Below are 18,399 nucleotides of genomic sequence, written 5' to 3'. Positions count from 1 at the left end.
CAAAAATAGGATAATTTCCTTGTATGAAAGAAGTCACTTGTACTCCAATAAATACCAGTACTACACAGTATGAAGCCGTGCATCTTTCCGCTCCTGCAAATATTTCACAATAAAAAAACCTTTTTAAAGAAGGGAATGGATATCATTAACAAACTCTGGAGTGCTTTTATTTTGAAAAGGCTTACAGAAAGTGTTGCAACCATTTGTTTGTGACATAAATTCATCAGATAAACATTAAAACTCAGTTGAAAGATCATTTTCTCTGTTTATTCTGCTGTGAACCAAAATGTTTATCTGTCTATGACACAAATGTATTTACAACACTTTCCGAACCCGTTTCAAAGTAAAAGCACTCCAGCGTTTCACCTTCTGAATCCACTGATTTGTTCCAACGGGACTTTGATTGTTATCCACAGACCGGACGATGCTCGTCTTCAGACCGGACATTTAGTTTAGGACATGAACCAACTTGTTCCTGAAGGAAATGCAGGAGATAAACCAGCAGCTCAGACGCCAGTAGCGGACACACAGTGCGTGTGAACAACAGACAACCGACACACAGCTGATCTGCGGTGCGACGACAGCCAGTGAGTCCAGAGAGTTCGGGGATCGACAGTGAAGACTGGCAGATCGACGGGTTGGCGACCACTGCTCCACATTGTGCCGCTTTGCCGTCGCAACAGTTGCCCCGCAAATGAGACACACACATTTTTCTTTCACTGTCGTAAAAAAGAACTCTTCCTCCCAATCATTATGAAAATAGTATGTTTTATTTCGCTTTTCTGCCATGTTTTCTTTAGTTTGGGGGTAAAAACCACATCTAGCTCGCCATCGTTGCTGCTCCCGCTAGCTTGTCTCAGCATAGAGTGAGATGGCGGTTTGACTTTTTTTTTTATTTCAAATTTCAGTTTTTCTTTTTTTTCTTCATTTTTCCTTTTTTTTTTCTTTTTCTTTTTTTAATTTAGAGCATGCCTTGTGGGCGACTCGCGGGGTCCCTGCGGGCGACCAGGTGCCCACGGGCACCGTGTTGGCTACCTCTGCTGTAAACGGTCGAACACAGCATCATTCTGAAACTGTTCAGTTTATTGTGAAATGATCTAAACCCAAAACAGCATTTCTTTTTACGAAATAAATACGCATTATATAGCAAACATTGAAAGTTGCGTGTAGCCTATAAAGTCGTCGTCTATCATCCAAAGGACATCATATAGATATGAACATATTATCTAAAGCAGATTAGAATATTTTAAAGTTTCAAGAGGATACATTCATCATCAGTGACACAACAGGACACGGTGCATGTGTACATCGAATATAAGGAGCTGTTTAAAACTGTTTACAGTATTTTTGTGGTATAAGAAACTTTGTAAATGTTAAATGATTTTGAAACGTCTTGACCTTCTAGGTAAAGAACCTTGAGATAATGTATATTATGATTTGGACGCTATACAAATAAAATTGAGAAGTGTCAATTTCTGTTTCTCAAATGTGGCTGCATAGAAATCATATACACTGAGTTTATAAATCTTTAACCTCTTTTAGGATTGAATCTTAGGCAAACTTCTAGGCATTTCAAATCTTACTTCAGAAGGTACCGTTGTATGTACAGATTTTTAAGTTGAAGGTTTGACTCTGGTTATTAGTCAATTCTCCGGATTTTTCCCGGGTGTCATGTGTGAAAACGGTTTTCCTGACGCCTTGTCAAGAGGAGAGGAAACAGATAAACATGCTGCGGCACTGAAAGAGGAACCAGACCATTGAAAACTACAATTCCATTTCATTTTATTACAAAAACAAAAACAGGTTTTTCAGAATTAACAGTACATCTACTCAGAATGAACAAAAAGAAAAAGGGACAGAGGAGAAGAGCGAAGGAGACAGTTTGTGTTTCCGTCTGCAAACGTTTACAAACCCGTTCAAATAAGAATTATCAGAAAATGTGTGTCTGCCCCCCCCGTCAAAAAAAACTTCTTGCTGGGTGAGGCTGACGGGCGGGATGACGGGAGGACGGGCGGGATGATGGCCGGGAGGACGGGCGGGAGGACGGCCGAGCTGATGGCCGAGCTGACGGCCGGATCTTTCTCTTCCTGTTGGACGTGTCCTCGTCCTCGTAGGTGCTCTCTTTGTCAGCTGAGGGTGACAAGATGTATTTTAACAATAAGTGTTGTTACGAAGCATGTTGATAATTAACTGGATGGAAGGATGTGAGGTCAGAGAAGAACCCGTTAGAGCATTGTCGTGTCAGGTGTCGTACTTGAGCCACTCCTTGATGGGGTCCAGGGAGTTGACGGGCACGGCGTTGATCATGGTGACCTTCTTGTTGTAGTCCTTGTAGACGATGACCACGTCGAAGTTCTTCAGGTGGAACTGCACACGCTCAAAGTGGACCAGCTCCACTTCGTCCAGGGTCACGGCAAACGGCGGCTTAACGGAAAAAGTTAAAAACATCAAAGACGCAATTCAACCACGACAAATTATGAAACCAACATTTTTTGTGCAGCTTTAATTAAGATTAAAATTTTTCTAAACTTTTTTCTCAACTTTCAGAACAGAATATTGTTCTTGAAGGTTCTCACTCACCCATTCAGTAACATTGACAAGGGAGCTGGAAGTGGGCTGTAGCAGGCAGGTGCTCCTGTAGGGGGCGCCCTGGAACCTGGAAACAAAGAGGCACAGCGGAAAAACAATGAGTCCACCCGCTTATGGCGCTTCACGTTTTCTCCATGCTGTTGTACGGACTGTTACAGCGTCCACTCACCCCAGGTCTCTGAACGGCACCTCGAACTCCAGCTGCTCTTTCGTCAGCGTCTCCACCTTCTCGATGAAGTTCTTGAAGGCCGACTTGAGCTTGTGCCTCATCTCGCGCTCCATCTGCTCGGCGTACAGGTCGTCTGTTTTCAGTTGTTGAAGAAGGGGTCCCAATGGTGTAAGCTATGTGTCTTCTGTTTGTCTAAATGTATTGTGTTGTGTTTCATTACATTTATCTTAGTAAGTTGGAACATATTGTATCTTTCATTAAAATTGTTTAAAATAGGTATTGGTTAAACTGTATGTTAATTATGAAAGCAGCAGTTAATGTTGCTGCTCAATATTTCAAACTGAGAGAAGTGTTGTATTGTTGTAAGGACAGGGTGGCTTGCACGAAAAAGAGTTCTATGCTGGACTCACTCAGGCAGGTATTGTCTAAAATTCATGTGATGATAATCTTATGTTGAAAACACTAAATTATTGTAAATACTAAACACAACCACAAAATCAGTTTTACAACCCCAATATGTATATATGCAAGTAGGCTGTGTTTGAGAGAAATGTCTTTAATTTCTTTATCACATAAGATTGAGACATATTTTCTTAAGAATATCCACACATTACAACAAATGTGATTAATGTCAATCACATTTGACCCATGCACCTTCAAAAAAAACTGATAATTCAGAGTAATGAGTGAAAAAAAAAAAAAAAGAAACCTTACACTTAGTTTTCATGAATCCAAAAATGTTTCACACCCAAAGCAAATTACTTTTAACGTCACGAGAATCATGGCTTTCAAGATACCGATGGTGATCTGTTGGTCATTCCATCACTGTGGTCCCAACTGAATCATCTGCTGTCGGCTCAAGCCAGTGTTTGTGCTGGGTCTTGATCCCAAAGTGTTCCTGGTCAGTCATTGTTCACACGAGGGACGCTCACTTCGAAGAGGACAGGACCCTTAATGTTGAAGCCATAGATGAGCCTGGCGCTCAACGTTGGATCTTCAGGTTCAACCTCTGTTGAAACCTTTACTTTCCACCCTCCGGCACAAACAACCACTTTATTGTCCTCAACCCTGACCGGGAGAAGGATGTTTTGGATTTCCGGCACTTGCCACACGTCACCGTTCCTCCACATGTTTTCAATCCGACGTGTTTTCTCCAAACTAGTTGGATCGTGTTCACCCGCCAGCTCAGCGTCCACCGTTTGTTCCACAATTGCATCCAGCTGTGATTTGTGAATCCATTTGCTCAGTCCAGAGCCCTTTCCCAGAAAAAACAGAGGCAAAAGGTAACGGGATCGAAGGTACTTGGCATAACTGGACCTTTCATAGGCTTCTTTCATAAAGGTGACATACTGTTGTAGGTCTGAGTCAGAACCATGGTCAAGAGGCAGCTGTCCAGGCTGCCCATCTGTGGGCGGCTGTTCCGCTTCTTCATCATCCTCGTCTTGCACCACCGGAGGCTGCTCCTCAGGGAACAACAACAGCAGCACCAAGAGGTAGAACTCTGGACTTCTATCCCTCCTTTCTGTGTCCAAGAATCTCCGAATGATTGTTTGGAGTTCTTCCACCGAGGTGAGCTGAGGAGAATCCGGCATCCTGTTGCTCAAGATGATGTTGGAGAGGATGTACCTCTCTGCTACTTTGACATCATCAACATTTTCCTCATAGTCGTTTTTCAACTCACGTTGGATTTCCTCTAAATCAAACCCTGATTTCTCCACCTCCTGAAATCTGGCCCTTTTCCCCCTTGACCTGAAAAGGCCATGATTCAAACAGTCAAGAAGACCTGGGAAGCTGGTGGATTCAGCTGCTGTTCTTGTTGTGTAATGTTTGTAACAGAGTGCCACATCCTTCCAGAAGTAAGGTGGCTCTAAAGTTGTCTCGTCAGGCTTCGAGTAGGTCAGGTACCACTCAAAGAATTCAAACTTGGCTTTAACTTCTTTTTTCTTGTTTTGGATTAAAGAAGCCTTGTGTTGCTGATCTCTGAGTTTTTCAAGGGCGATCTTTGCCACTTGAAGGAAGCCGAAAAGGCCCCGATCGTTGAAAGTAGCTGCAAAGCTTGCAGTACCTTCTGTGTCCATCTCTAGGGGCTCTTCATTGTCTGCTTTCCTCTCCACCTCTTTAAATGCTCTGAAGGCCTCGTCTGCCATGCTCATGATTTCTTCTGGTCCCTTACCCATCCTCAACAAACGGTTCTTATAAACCTGCCCAAGAGTGTCAGCTATGTAAGAGATGTCTGGAGCTCGATTAATGGCTTCCATTGCCCATTCTTCAGCTTTTACATAGTCAGATGGTTCTTTAGCAATGTAATACAGACGAGAAACAACTTGGGGGAAAGCGGCCTTCTCTTTGAATATTGTTGACGCTCTCTCCAAGACAAAAAGAGCTTCGTTAAAACTCTCATGCTCCAGTATATCTTCAACCAACCTTGAGAACTTCCCTTGGCCATTCTCTACCATTTCTCTCTTTGTCAGCAGATCTTTGATGAACTGGAGAACATGTGGTTGGACCTGAGCTCCACAAAGTGAGTTCATCATTTTGCTCACTGTAGCACTCCTGGGAATCCCAGAGTCAGCCATTACCTTCACAGCACTTTGTGCAGATACCTGGTCAATCATACATACATGTTCGTGTCCAGGGTTTGGACTGGATTTCCTGATGAAGATGGTAAAAGGCTCCATTCTGTCCTCAAAGGGGGGGCCTCCATGGATGGGATCAGGTGGGCCAAGAATCTTTTGACACTCAGACATCAGGAGGTAGGACTCAGGAGCATACGCCTTCAGCAGTGCCAACATACAGAACAGTTGCGTGTTGGTGGATTTGGGGTTTTGATTCATATACAAAACCCAGCGCTCAACCAATTCCTCCCCTGACATCTCACTATCAACACCAGAGGATTCAGTGTCTGGTGAACCACGCTCCATTATGGTGCTTTATCTTATTGTGAAGCGAAATATTGTGTTACACAAATATTGTTGTGGTTGGAGTGAGCCAAGAATCTTTTGTAATTCCTCTGGTTCTGGTTTAACGGGTCAGTGCAGCAGCATTTAAATACCTGAGGAGGAGAGAACACAGTTTGTATTCATCTCATTTTAAAACACACAATAATTTATATAGCACATTGTAATCATTATATAATATATAAACTTTAATGGGTGAAATGGACTTACGAGAGTAAGACAAGTTTTAATTTTTAATCTTAATCACAACATTCCCCTCATGCTCAGCGGTACTTTGTGTTTTGTGCTAATTGGAGAATGCTAACATGCTAAACCAAGACAATGAACATGGGGAACATTATAATTCCTAAAAGTAGCATGTTAGCATTTAGCTGTTACTTTAGCTCGTGTGTAAGGGCAGAATTAACAGCTTGTTCCAGTTAATTAACTTTTCTAATTAGAGACTTGCAGTGACTCACCAGCAAGAGATGTTGTCAACAGCCTGGAAACCCAGTTGTTGTTCTTGATGTTTTACAGCCGATCTATTAAAAGAAAGATCAGCGACTTATAATCAGCAACTTATAAACTTATAAACCCTGTATGATGAGGGATTCTGTGTCATTTAAAAATGTAGCTCACTGACATGCATCAACAATTTATGCTGATGATATAGTTTAATTTATGCCCAAATATATTTGGCTGAATATATAGAATTAAATATTACACCCCCAAAGATACAAAAATATAAATATAAATATAAAAATATATAAACTGTTTAATTTATAAAAAAAAAAAAAAGAACATGTTGGAAAAGCTCCAGTAAGATACCAACAAATTTTCTACATCAGAAAAATCAATGAAAAAGAATCAACAAACGTTAATGCAAATCTTTTTACCTGGTTGAGATCCAGCTGCTGTGTTTGACTGCAGATCCACGGGGATGGAACTTATAAACATTGTGGAGCCACTCCCCCTGCATTCTGTTCATAGTTTCATGCTCCTTTGTGATCCAGCATATTAACCACAGCAGATGAGTTGTCGACTGCGTCACTAGAACTCGTTTCAAAAGCTTGACTGACCAGATGCCACCTTATCTACAAGGTACATTTACCTGGAAATGAAACTGTAGTTCAATTCCTGTAAACGGTCAAACACAGCATCATTCTGAAACTGTTCAGTTTATTGTGAAATGATCTAAACCCAAAACAGCATTTCTTTTTACTAAATAAATACGCATTATATAGCAAACATTGAAAGTTGCGTGTAGCCTATAAAGTCCTCGTCTATCATCCAAAGGACATAATGTAGATATGAACATATCATCTAAAGCAGATTAGAATATTTTAAAGTTTCAAGAGGATACATTCATCATCAGTGACACAACAGGACACGGTGCATGTGTACATCGAATATAAGGAGCTGTTTAAAACTGTTTACAGTATTTTTGTGGTATAAGAAACTTTGTAAATGTTAAATGATTATGAAACAGTTTTAATTTCACAACCGACATTTTTTGTCTCCCCCCCCCCCGTCTTATCAGTGACCTCCAGAGACGTTTGACGTTGGAAGACGAGTCCACTTTTGTCACTTCGCCAGCTGACATTAAAATCGGTCACGCCACGTAGTCTCGTCTCCACCTGCGGAAAAAAACACAACAAATCACCCAACCTTTCCTGCAGCGTCACCCACAGAAAGAACTCTACCTTCTTTGTAACGTGTATGTACTTGATTATGTACTTGAATTATCCACCACCTCCTCCCCATGAGTGAGACAGATACATTGTCGAGCACAGAAACTACTGAACCACCTGGATTACCACATCTACGTTTGGACAACTTTTCATGATGGATCTTTCTGAACTGACGTCACTAGTTTCGATTGTCAGGAAAGTGTCAAGAACATCAAGAACTGGATGATCCAGAGCTCTCTCTCTCTTTGTCCGTCTGTCTCTTTCGCTTTCTCTCTCTTTGTCTCTCTCATTTCTCTGCTCACCAACCAGTCGGACCACACTGACTCTGGTTCTAGAGGTTTCTTCCCGTAAATGAGTTTTTTCCGTCCAGTCGCTGCTCATTGTGGGAACTGTTGGTTTCTCTATAATCTTTAAGGTCTTGACCTTCTATGTAAAGAACCTTGAGATAATGTATATTATGATTTGGATGCTATACAAATAAAATTGAATTGAGAAGTGTCAATTTCTGTTTCTCAAATGTGGCTGCATAGAAATCATATACACTGAGTTTATAAATCTTTAACCTCTTTTAGGATTGAATCTTAGGCAAACTTCTAAGCATTTCAAATCTTACTTCAGAAGGTACCGTTGTATGTACAGATTTTTAAGTTGAAAGTTTGGCTCTGGTTATTAGTCAATTCTCCGGATTTTTCGCCTTGTCAAGAGGAGAGGAAACAGATAAACATGCCGCGGCACTGAAAGAGGAACCAGACCATTGAAAACTACAATTCCATTTCATTTTATTACAAAAACAAAAACAGGTTTTTCAGAATTAACAGTACATCTACTCAGAATGAACAAAAAGAAAAAGGGACAGAGGAGAAGAGCGAAGGAGACAGTTTGTGTTTCCGTCTGCAAACGTTTACAAACCCGTTCAAATAAGAATTATCAGAAAATGTGTGTCTGCCCCCCCCGTCAAAAAAAACCCAAACTGAAAAATGTTCCATTTAATTACCACAATTGAACGAACACAGAAGAAAACATGGCTGGAAGGTGAAGTGAAGACGAGGAGGAGGAGGAGAGGGGATCTCAGTTTTTATATAAAACACTTGGCAGAGGATCGGTCAGGTCTCATCTCTTTTTATTCATTAGTTAAGAAACTTATTTTTTTTTAAACAAAAAAATAAACAATGCTTGCAATTAAAAACCCATTTAAACACGCGCACACACACACTTGCACACAAACATGAAACCCTGATAGATGGATGGATGGAGAAGGGAAGTGGAAACAAAAGAGGAGGAGGAAGGAGTGAAGAGGGAGAAGAGCTGATGAGTGAAGTGTGCGACCGTCCGGCTGGTTCCTTCTTTACCGCCTCAACGTTGACACTTCACTGACCAACACGAAAATAAGGGCTGTCTACGTCTTTATACACATCGTGTGTGTGTGTGTGTGTGTGTGTGTGTGTGTGTGTGTGTGTGTGTGTGTGTGTGTGTGTGAGAAAGAAGTGTTCGGGCGACAAGAGCCAGTTGGGGTAGGAGGGAGGGTCAAGGGTCAGCTAGGTTTTGGCAGTGTGTGTGTGTGTGTGTGTGACATTTAGGTCCGTCGCTTCTTCTTGCTGGGTGAGGCTGACGGGCGGGATGACGGGCGGGATGAAGGCCGGGATGACGGGCGGGATGACGGGCGGGATGATGGCCGGGAGGACGGGCGGGAGGACGGCCGAGCTGACGGCCGAGCTGACGGCCGGATCTTTCTCTTCCTGTTGGACGTGTCCTCGTCCTCGTAGGTGCTCTCTTTGTCAGCTGAGGGTGACAAGATGTATTTTAACAATACGTGTTGTTACGAAGCATGTTGATAATTAACTGGATGGAAGGATGTGAGGTCAGAGAAGAACCCGTTAGAGTTCAGGTCTGCGTCAGAGGGCGGATCCAGGAACTTGTTCTCACTTTCTTTCAACAGTTTCCTTAACTTCTCAGATTAATTCATGGATCTTGATGCGGTGTCAAATATGTAAATATATTGTATGTGGTTCGATTTTATCCCAATTCTCTCTCACAGGTTAAACTTGATGTTGTCAATTCTACTTTTCAGACCGAACAGACTGATGAGGAGTAAGCTGCAGGTACAAACCTTTCCTGGCCTCTTCCTCCAGCTCGTCCCAGTCTTTACCGCTCTCTTCCTCGCTGCCCAGCGATTCACTGTACTCCGCTAAACACAAGACATTAACAACTCGTATCAGAGACATTGGATCCAACTTGATTTACAGATTTCACGTTTAGAAAACGTTTACTAAACCGACCCGAGTCCTCCGTCTCCGAGCTGTAATCCTCATCACTGTCCTCCTCCTCTGCCTCTTCTTCATCTGCAGACGGGTTGAACGTTTCATCCTCCATCTCAGATTCTGAATCTTCCTCTCCACCACTTCCCTGAGACAAAGACGAGACACAGTGAAGTGGATAAAATCAGACGGTGAAGAGTTAAAGAACATCAGGAGAAAAACTGGGAAGAGATTTGTTTCCGCCACAGATGAAACCTGAATTTTTTCCTCCACTGAGCTGAACTTACTTCGCCCTCTGGGTCTAAGAATGACCAGCCCCCCTGCTCGAAGAAACCCTCGGGGTCGTCCACGATGGTCTTCATGATCTTGGTCCAGTTCAGCGACTGGACTCCCTCCGTGTACTTGATGTCACACGAGCTGAGTAAGAGACAGAAAACATTAACCGACATAAACCAGAGCGGCAGGTGTCACTCAGACCTTCAAAGATAAGAGCATTGTCGTGTCAGGTGTCGTACTTGAGCCACTCCTTGATGGGGTCCAGGGAGTTGACGGGCACGGCGTTGATCATGGTGACCTTCTTGTTGTAGTCCTTGTAGACGATGACCACGTCGAAGTTCTTCAGGTGGAACTGCACACGCTCAAAGTGGACCAGCTCCACTTCGTCCAGGGTCACGGCAAACGGCGGCTTAACGGAAAAAGTTAAAAACATCAAAGACGCAATTCAACCACGACAAATTATGAAACCAACATTTTTTGTGCAGCTTTAATTAAGATTTTTCTAAACTTTTTTCTAAACTTTCAGAACAGAATATTGTTCTTGAAGGTTCTCACTCACCCATTCAGTAACATTGACAAGGGAGCTGGAAGTGGGCTGTAGCAGGCAGGTGCTCCTGTAGGGGGCGCCCTGGAACCTGGAAACAAAGAGGCACAGCGGAAAAACAATGAGTCCACCCGCTTATGGCGCTTCACGTTTTCTCCATGCTGTTGTACGGACTGTTACAGCGTCCACTCACCCCAGGTCTCTGAACGGCACCTCGAACTCCAGCTGCTCTTTCGTCAGCGTCTCCACCTTCTCGATGAAGTTCTTGAAGGCCGACTTGAGCTTGTGCCTCATCTCGCGCTCCATCTGCTCGGCGTACAGGTCATCTCGGTCGTGCATGTGTTGGTGTTTGCCCAAGTCGGTGGTGATCTCGCCGACTTCTGTGTAGAACTGGACGTCTGTGTGGCGTCTCTTGCCAAACATGATGGCGTTCTGGAGGAAGAGTGTGATGGAGAAAATTAGACATTGAAAAACCCCTGTAAAAGCAACACTACGTAACATTTGCTGAGCAACAGCGCCCCCTGCAGCCACATGTTGATTAACTCTGTTGGGCTGCGTGTCAGAGTGATGAAATGGTTTTCATGTAAATCAATGAGTTGAGCTCTGACTGAACTGAAACACAACTGAACGCTGCATATTACCCATGATCCTCTGCTTCCTGACCCTGAAGAGCTGCTGCTGTAACAAATCCACCAAACTCTGTTCAGGATTCTTAATGTTTTAAAAGTTTGCTGCTGAATATTGGAGATAACAGATAGACTCATAAATTAAATGTGTTTTAATACCTTCGGAGCCATTTTTCTCCTTTAAAAAACTTAGACATACGGACAAACTGTGGTGATTTCTGGGGGAAACGTGGTTTTACTACAATGCAAGACTGGAAACGGCTAAACCGGCTGTGGTAAAAGTAAAACTTCACTTATCAGCTAATCTAAAGCTCAGAAATTAGATTGGTTTAGTTAAGCTCAAAGCTTGAGCTAAGATAAGCTAACCAGAAAGTAAAACGAGCTCCTTCCTCAGAAAGAAGGAAACCTGCATTACGCCACCTCAGTGAAGGTTGAACCAACAAACGCACCCTCAGGTGGAAGTGCAGCACAATGATCATCTCCCCATCGCACGGCTGGAAGATGGCGTGTTTCATGTTGTTGTAGAGGATGTCCACCTTGTCGCCGCGGACCGACGTGAAACGGAAACCTGCACGAGGAAATCACAGGAGTTTACTCTACGGCTGCTCGGTTCACAGTTCTTAAATTTACCAGGAGATGTAAATTGTGCCTCCTCACCATTAGTGTGAGCCTCGAGCGAGCCCTGCATCCTCTTCTGTGCGATGTTGGGTCGGATGTAGAGGTCTTTGAGCTTGGGGTTGCTGCGGTTGAGGTTGATGACCAGCGTGTCTTGCTTGACGATGCCCTCCTTCTCCTTCTCCTCTGCCTCTCGCGTCTTGTAGCGTTTCTGCACCTCCTTGATGATGCGGAAAGCGTTCTGCAGGTTGGTGGAGGGCACCGACGTGTCGCCGGGGGCCTTCAGGTTGGACGCTCGGTACGTGCTGAGGGGAGAGGGAAGGGAGTGATTAGTTAGAGCAACACATTTTAGTGTGACGTAAGTTAAATTAAAAATACGCTGCATCACAATCAACAGGTGTACAAACAAAAACACCTAAATTAAGACACTAAACTCACAACGCCTAAAACGTCAAATTAGAGTTTCAGTATCCTGGACATGAAATACAGGGAATATTTTAACGATAACTTAGTAAATAGTTAAGACTCACATTTCTTTGACAAATGTGGCGTCAGGGTTGGGGAAGATATTTCCCTCTTGTCGACCCAGAGAGCTGCCGGGGACGTAGAAGTTGATCCTCAGGTAGGTGTAGTCTCCTTCTACCGACATACTGATGTTCTGAACACGAGAGAAAAACAAAGACCACATGATCAATAAGGAAAATAAAAAACCCAGATCATACGCCGGTAGACGGTTGGAGATTTCCTCAGTGCACCTTGATGGTGGCGATGTGGAACGGCGTGGCGATGCCAAAGACGGGCATGACGACCGTCTCGTACTTCTTGTCGATGAAGATCTTCATTTCTCTGATGTCTCTTTCTCTGGGCATCTGAGACACGTTCTTATAGGACACGTTCGATTTTCTGGCCCTGGGAAAAAAATAAAGATAAAGAAGAGTTAATTCAGTCTGTCAGTGTCTAACCGGAGGAGAAGGGTCGATTCAATAATCGATAACTAAAATAATCGATAGCTGGGGCCCACGTGTGGATTTAGCCAAACATCATCTTCTAGCGCCCCCTTCAGGCTTCCACCACTCACTTCTGAATCTGCTGCTCTCCCTTCTGCTCCGTCAGGCGACGCTTGGCTTCTTCGTTCAAATGATTGGCCAACTCCTTCTGGTGGGTCCGCCTCTTCTCCTCCGCCGTCATCTCGTTCTGAGTTTTGACAACAGACACAACTGAGTGACAACGCCTCCAACACCAGGAAAATCAAAAAGGAATGAAAAACCACAACACACATGCAGAGTACAGACGTGTGTCACAGCTTCGGATGGTCAGAAAAACCAAAACACACAGAAAAAAATAAATAATGATAAACTCGCTGAAATGAAAATGAGAAACGTTTTCTCATCTGCAAGTGGATTTTTGTTCCAACTGAACGAGCTCAGCTGATGAGATTTGAGAAGAAACAATGGATACTTACCTTCCCAAGTAGCTGGTAGAGCACAGAAACATTCACACTCTTAGTTATCAACGCAGAGTCAAGGTGACAAATAAACACTGATCACCTGTCACACGGTAAACAACACACTCACTCTGGTCCTGTCCGCGAGCAGCGCCGCGCTCCGGGCTCCCTTCCCCAGCAGCTCCTCGGCATCGTCGCCATCTTCTTCCTCGTCCTCCTCGTCGTCATTCTGAGAAGAGACGCCAAAGTACATAACGTCATATTAGTGGTTGGGTGTTTTCCTCTGGCTGGCTGGCAGTGGACAGGGCTCATCAATTAACACAGTGGCCCAGATCCGATACGGCTTCTGTGTCGCAGCGTCCAGTGTTTGATTCTGGCACTGAACGAGAGAACCGAGAGAGACTCGACATCGCTTCTCCCAGTGAGACGACCGAAAGCTTGAGGTCAGACACCCACCTTCAAAAAGATCCCCACGTTTTTGATCTTCTTCTTGACGGGTGTGAGTATCGTGGCGGCCTCTTCCTGTTACACAAACATTTCCACATGTCAGACGTTGGAGAGCGCGGCTTGTGGATTACAATTTTTTCTTTAAACGTGTTCATTATAGCAAGCAGTCGGATTGTGACATTCCTCCACACACACACAGAAACACCTCGGAGCACTTTGTAAATCACTCACCTCATTGATCTGTACTGAGTCACCAACAAATAAGGCATATTTCTTCTGCTCATCCTTTTTACCCTCTTTATTCACAAGGTCAGCAAATCCCAAACTAATACTCAACACCATGCCTGCAAGACACACACGTTCTCCATTTAGGTTTGAGTTGAAATAAATGGAAATCACTGAACCAAAGCCTGATTACAGCATAAGAGCAGAATATCAAAGCAGAATAAAAACAGTAATATCTTCAGGTGATGAGAAAACTTGAAAAGAGTCGAGTACAAAAAACGAACCTTTTTTCAGTTTGTACTGGTTTTTAGCGTTCAACACCAAAGAGCCTTCTCTGAACTCGATTCCCATCGCAAATCTACGAAGAAACAAAAACCCTGTTATGAGTGGAACAGCGGGTGAGTACGTGGAGAAGAAAGATGGAATTCGTGGACACGTACCCGAGGTTTTTCGTCAACTTGGATACAAGCTCCGACTTCTCCTTCTTCACGTACTCCAGAACGGCGTTGTAGGCGTCGCAGATTTTCACACCTGTGGAGGAGACAGAATAAAGCTCAATGTGCTCAGGCTGCCATCAGATCGCTCTTTACCACATGGATGTACAGGTGCATGAAAGATGGAAACCCCCTCCAGAGATGGTCACTGACACCTCCTTCAACAAAGCCCCCGAGACCCACCGTGCTTGAGCTCTTTGAGCAGCTCCTCCTCCACCTGCAGCAGGAAGTTGTAGTTGTCCTGCATCTCCTGAGGAGGGTCCACCATGAGGGTCCGCACCAGGTTGGAGCAGTACGACTTGTAGCGGATTCCCATGGCGCACGTGATGGCACCGAAGTGAATGTGATTCTTGTCGCTGGTGCAGAGACAGAACGGAGCCAATTAAAAAAACGACAGAGCAGAGTAATTCATAATCTTCTTTCAAAACATTTGCTCTCAATAAACTGTTGAGTCGCTACTACGCAACTTTTTTAAAGCAAAAATGTCAAATATTTGTGTTAGTTTCATCACTTTTCCTGCACAGATGTTGAGTGGAAACCCAACTCTGCTGAGACGGCGTCACTTACCTGACGACGCTGAACTTGAGGCTGTAGTTTCCGCCGCTCTGGATGATGGGGGGGTAACACATCTCCACTGTGGAAGGATCAGCACCCCCCAGGTACTTCTTCTCCTCGATGGCCTTCTCTACCGACTCGGCCAGTTTGCTGTGACGCACTTTCTGTTGGACGAGGGAGGGAATAAAAACAGGACTAATTCAGCACAGACCTCAGGTTTTTATCCGATATGGACATCTTGGACAAGAGATAAGAACAGAATGTGTATAATGGTGAAGAGAGACACGTTGTGCGAAGAACAATAAGCACACAAACACTTCACAGCTAACAACGTGCCAAAGATCAGTGTTCCAGCACAGAACTGCCAGCGCTGGTCCAGTGAGCATCTGCTGTTCCTGCTCCTCACCTCATCGGCATCCACGATCTCCATGACGCGCTCTTTGAAGAACTTGGAGTAAACCTCGCTGGTGATGGCCGCTGCCTTCTTCATCAGGTTGAGCTCCCCGTCCTCCTTCACCGCTGTCGTGTATGCGACCACAGCGCTGATGTCCACCTGCACACAGGACACAGTTTGAGAGGGTTGTTGATAATGACTAGAAAACACAGACTCCTACTATTCACTTCTGATCACAGGACTGAAAATGTGCAGCTTCACGCCATCGACCACGTCTCACCTTCTCCAGTCCCTCGGCGGTGATCGTGTCGTTCCAGCTCTTCATGTACTCTCCGGGAAACTTGTCCTTGCTGAAGATTCCCACCTTCTTTCCCTCTTTGCTGCCTCGGATCGCCTCGATCATCTTGTCAAAGTTGCCCTTGTTGCTTTCATTCTGAAACGCATCAACAAAATGAAGAGTCAGTTTTTTGAAAACACAACAGAGGAAGATTCAAATCTTGTTTCTCAAACAATTGTCGGGGAACCCCACAGGCTCCCATCTTAAAATCACATGTGGGTAACTCTCCTCAGGAGTGTGCTTTTAGTTTGACCTTTTCTCTGGTGAGCAGGGTGATGGGCGGGACCCCGTTGGCGTTCTCGTTGCCTTTAGTTATCGCCACCTGTTTGAGGAAGTCCACTTTCTTCTTGCTGGCGAGGAAGATGATCTTGGTGTCGCAGAACACCATAATGGTGTCCGTCAGCTCGTAGCCAAACAGCCAAGTCTGAGGAGAACGAAGAGAGAATGGATCCATGAACTGAAGGAGAAACCCCCGAGCAACTCACCCAGAGCCGATATCTGAACACAAGCGCTAGCGAGACACAAAATCCAGAAACCGGCCCAAAACATGTCGTCAAAGCTTCATACTGTAGTTACATCATGAAGTGACTACAGGAAATTGTGGGTTCATTGACTGTGGCGTCCTCAGCATCCTCTGGCTTTCATCACGAGGCGTCCTTACCTGTATGGCTGTGGACTTGGCGTACACGATCTCCTCGTCCACCCCGACTGAAACCACGATGGCATCGACTTTGCCAAACTCGTCATCTCCTTTCTGCAGGATCACAAACAGAAAAGCACATGAGACTCGATAAGACTGAGGGGACGTCCATCGTGTCCACAGTTTCAGGAAATGTCTGCAGATGAAGTACTTGGGACATCAGGGACATTTAGAAGTGTGTGGAGTCAGTGGCAGAGGTTCATCAGCACAGAACCGACCCACACAGCTCATTCAATGTCTTTTAAAGGACAATAACAACGCGTATTATACTATTACATCCACACAAGATACAACTTTCTGCAGGATTTAGCTGCAAAATAAAATTGTTCTAACTTCAGAAAACTAACTCGTGTGCGTGTGAACAGAAGCAGCTGCGGGGTTTGACGAGCTGAGACGTGACACGCCGGAAAACTTTGAATAAAGTGAATTCCAGAAGCTGCACATGTCACTTTATCCTGATGCTAATTAGCCTGCTAACATTAGCATGTGGCGACAAACTGACAGTTAGCATTGAAACACCGCGTCGCGTCCGGCCGCGGGTCCCTGGAGGTTGCGGGTCAAGTGGTTCCCGTCACTTTTAACGCGGTTTATCCGTCACAGTAACCGGCGCGGGCTCGCCACGCGTCCGGCCGCTCGGCTCGCGGGCTAGCCCGGCGGTGAACTGGCGAGCTAGCAGGCTAACGCGGTGAATGGGAAGCCTGGCGGGCTAGCACGGAGGCAGCTAGCCCGTTATTGTGGGACCGGACAGGCGGGGAAACGTGTCCCGGGTGGACCGGGGGGGGGACGTGGAGTGAACAACCCGGGCTACACGGGGACAACCGAGGGGACCGAGAGGAGCGAGGCCCGACGCGGACACAGAAGCCCCGGGTGTCGGCGCCGGACGCGGGCGGGGGGAGACCTCGCCGCTCTCCCCCCGCCGACAACAGAGGCGACTCGCTCGGCTGAGAAAAACGCGGGGGTTAGCATCTCCACCACCGGTTCCCCCCCCCCCATCATCCAGGTTCAGGTTAAAGGCAGACGCCACGTCCAGCCGGAGCCCCGCCGCCATGCCTCACCTTCCAGTTGCTGTACAACCTCTTGATGCGGCGGTAGTACGCGTCCTTGTCCAGGTTTACCGCCATGGCGAGTGCTCTGCTGCGAACTCCAGCTCCCGGCTTCGCTTCTCAGCAGGCCGGAGGAGGAGGAGGATGATGAAGAGGAGGAGGAGGAGGAGGGTGGTGGTGATGAGGATGGTGATCCGTGTCAACCCACAACAACGCACTTTCTCTCCACGCCTGCTGAGACGCCGCCTCGGGCCCGGGGCGGGGGGGGTGCGGGGGGGGGGTGCTCAGTGCTGAGGCCTCCGGCGCGGATTCGAACCACAGCCGCTTAAAACACGCAGAAATATTAAAATGCGAAATAGTATGAGCCCCTCTTCCTCTCTCCCTCTCTCTCTCTCTCTGTCTCTCTCTCTCTTTCTCTCCTCCACACACACACTCTCATTAACTCTCCCCCCCCCCCCCCTCTGTGCCGCCCTCTCCTCCCTCCCCCTGCACTCCTCATACAACACATACTGTAATAAACCGTATTAAACTCATTATTATTATTATTCCTCTAACCACAGATCATCACGAGCAGCGGATGTTTACACGTCACTCAATCTCTTCTTTACTTCTTTTCACTTTGTCCTTTTATTTTTTAATTGTGGCGCATTTCAATGTGACGGCGACGCAACAGCGCCCCCTGCCTTTGTGTGGCCCACGCTGCTTTTCTTTCCCGCCACGGTGGGTTTTCCCGCCACCGTCATCAAAAGCTCCTGGTGACGTCAGTCTCGCGATACGAGCTAGTGGCGGGATCGCCTGAGGGACACGTGACCCCCAGAGTGAACAAAGTTTTTACTCTGTTATATTTTTATATTTATACTCTACATATACGTATATAACACATAGTATTTAATTACTAATACCTGCCTGTATGTCTATAGAAGCAGATTTATGTATACATATATTTCAGTAGAGTAATACTTACATCCTGTGTTACTGCACTTTACTTTGCTGCCTATTTATATTCTTGTCTTTTCTATCGTTGTGTAACAGGTGAATTTCCCACCTGCTCACTTCAGT

At 45.3% G+C, this 18,399-nt stretch overlaps 1 protein-coding gene across 6 annotated transcripts; it reads right to left on the bottom strand.

Moving 5' to 3' along the window:
* Positions 1 to 1,765: 1,765 nt before the first annotated feature.
* On the bottom strand, positions 1,766 to 17,794 carry supt16h (SPT16 homolog, facilitates chromatin remodeling subunit). 6 transcript variants are annotated; one of them, XM_034615212.1, is made up of 27 exons: positions 17,353 to 17,794; positions 16,259 to 16,351; positions 15,851 to 16,021; positions 15,541 to 15,693; positions 15,273 to 15,419; positions 14,879 to 15,030; positions 14,495 to 14,667; positions 14,258 to 14,348; positions 14,102 to 14,175; positions 13,824 to 13,936; positions 13,602 to 13,667; positions 13,276 to 13,374; positions 13,164 to 13,175; positions 12,780 to 12,895; positions 12,457 to 12,610; positions 12,232 to 12,359; positions 11,744 to 12,006; positions 11,536 to 11,654; positions 10,654 to 10,892; positions 10,476 to 10,551; positions 10,156 to 10,325; positions 9,928 to 10,057; positions 9,662 to 9,788; positions 9,493 to 9,570; positions 8,865 to 9,164; positions 8,351 to 8,820; positions 1,766 to 1,967 (listed from the first exon to the last, which is right to left on the bottom strand). In XM_034615212.1, the coding sequence occupies exons 1-25, from the start codon at positions 17,416 to 17,418 to the stop codon at positions 8,959 to 8,961; spliced, it is 3,216 nt and encodes a 1,071-aa protein (XP_034471103.1). In that variant the 5' UTR covers positions 17,419 to 17,794; the 3' UTR covers positions 1,766 to 1,967; positions 8,351 to 8,820; positions 8,865 to 8,958. The 6 variants fall into 6 exon arrangements, with proteins under 6 accessions (XP_034471103.1, XP_034471106.1, XP_034471102.1 ...); XM_034615211.1 differs by lacking the exon at positions 1,766 to 1,967 and having other exon boundaries at positions 8,148 to 8,824; XM_034615210.1 differs by lacking the exon at positions 1,766 to 1,967 and having other exon boundaries at positions 8,148 to 8,820.
* Positions 17,795 to 18,399: the final 605 nt, after the last annotated feature.

The sequence above is a fragment of the Hippoglossus hippoglossus genome, chromosome 18 (assembly GCF_009819705.1).
Source record: "Hippoglossus hippoglossus isolate fHipHip1 chromosome 18, fHipHip1.pri, whole genome shotgun sequence".
NCBI classification, from domain to species: domain Eukaryota; kingdom Metazoa; phylum Chordata; class Actinopteri; order Pleuronectiformes; family Pleuronectidae; genus Hippoglossus; species Hippoglossus hippoglossus.
The sequence above is the reverse complement of the archived record's forward strand: the minus strand, read 5'-3'. Positions and strand labels throughout refer to the sequence as shown.

Bases quoted from the DNA above. Each gene is read 5' to 3' on its own strand.
- supt16h (XM_034615212.1), bottom strand. From the start codon at position 17,418: ATGGCGGTAAACCTGGACAAGGACGCGTACTACCGCCGCATCAAGAGG. The intron at 14,349-14,494 runs GTGGGTCTCGGG...TCTCCTCCACAG, and splicing joins GCTCAAAGAGCTCAAGCACG to GTGTGAAAATCTGCGACGCC. The intron at 13,937-14,101 runs GTTCGTTTTTTG...TGTGTCTTGCAG, and splicing joins CCAGTACAAACTGAAAAAAG to GCATGGTGTTGAGTATTAGT.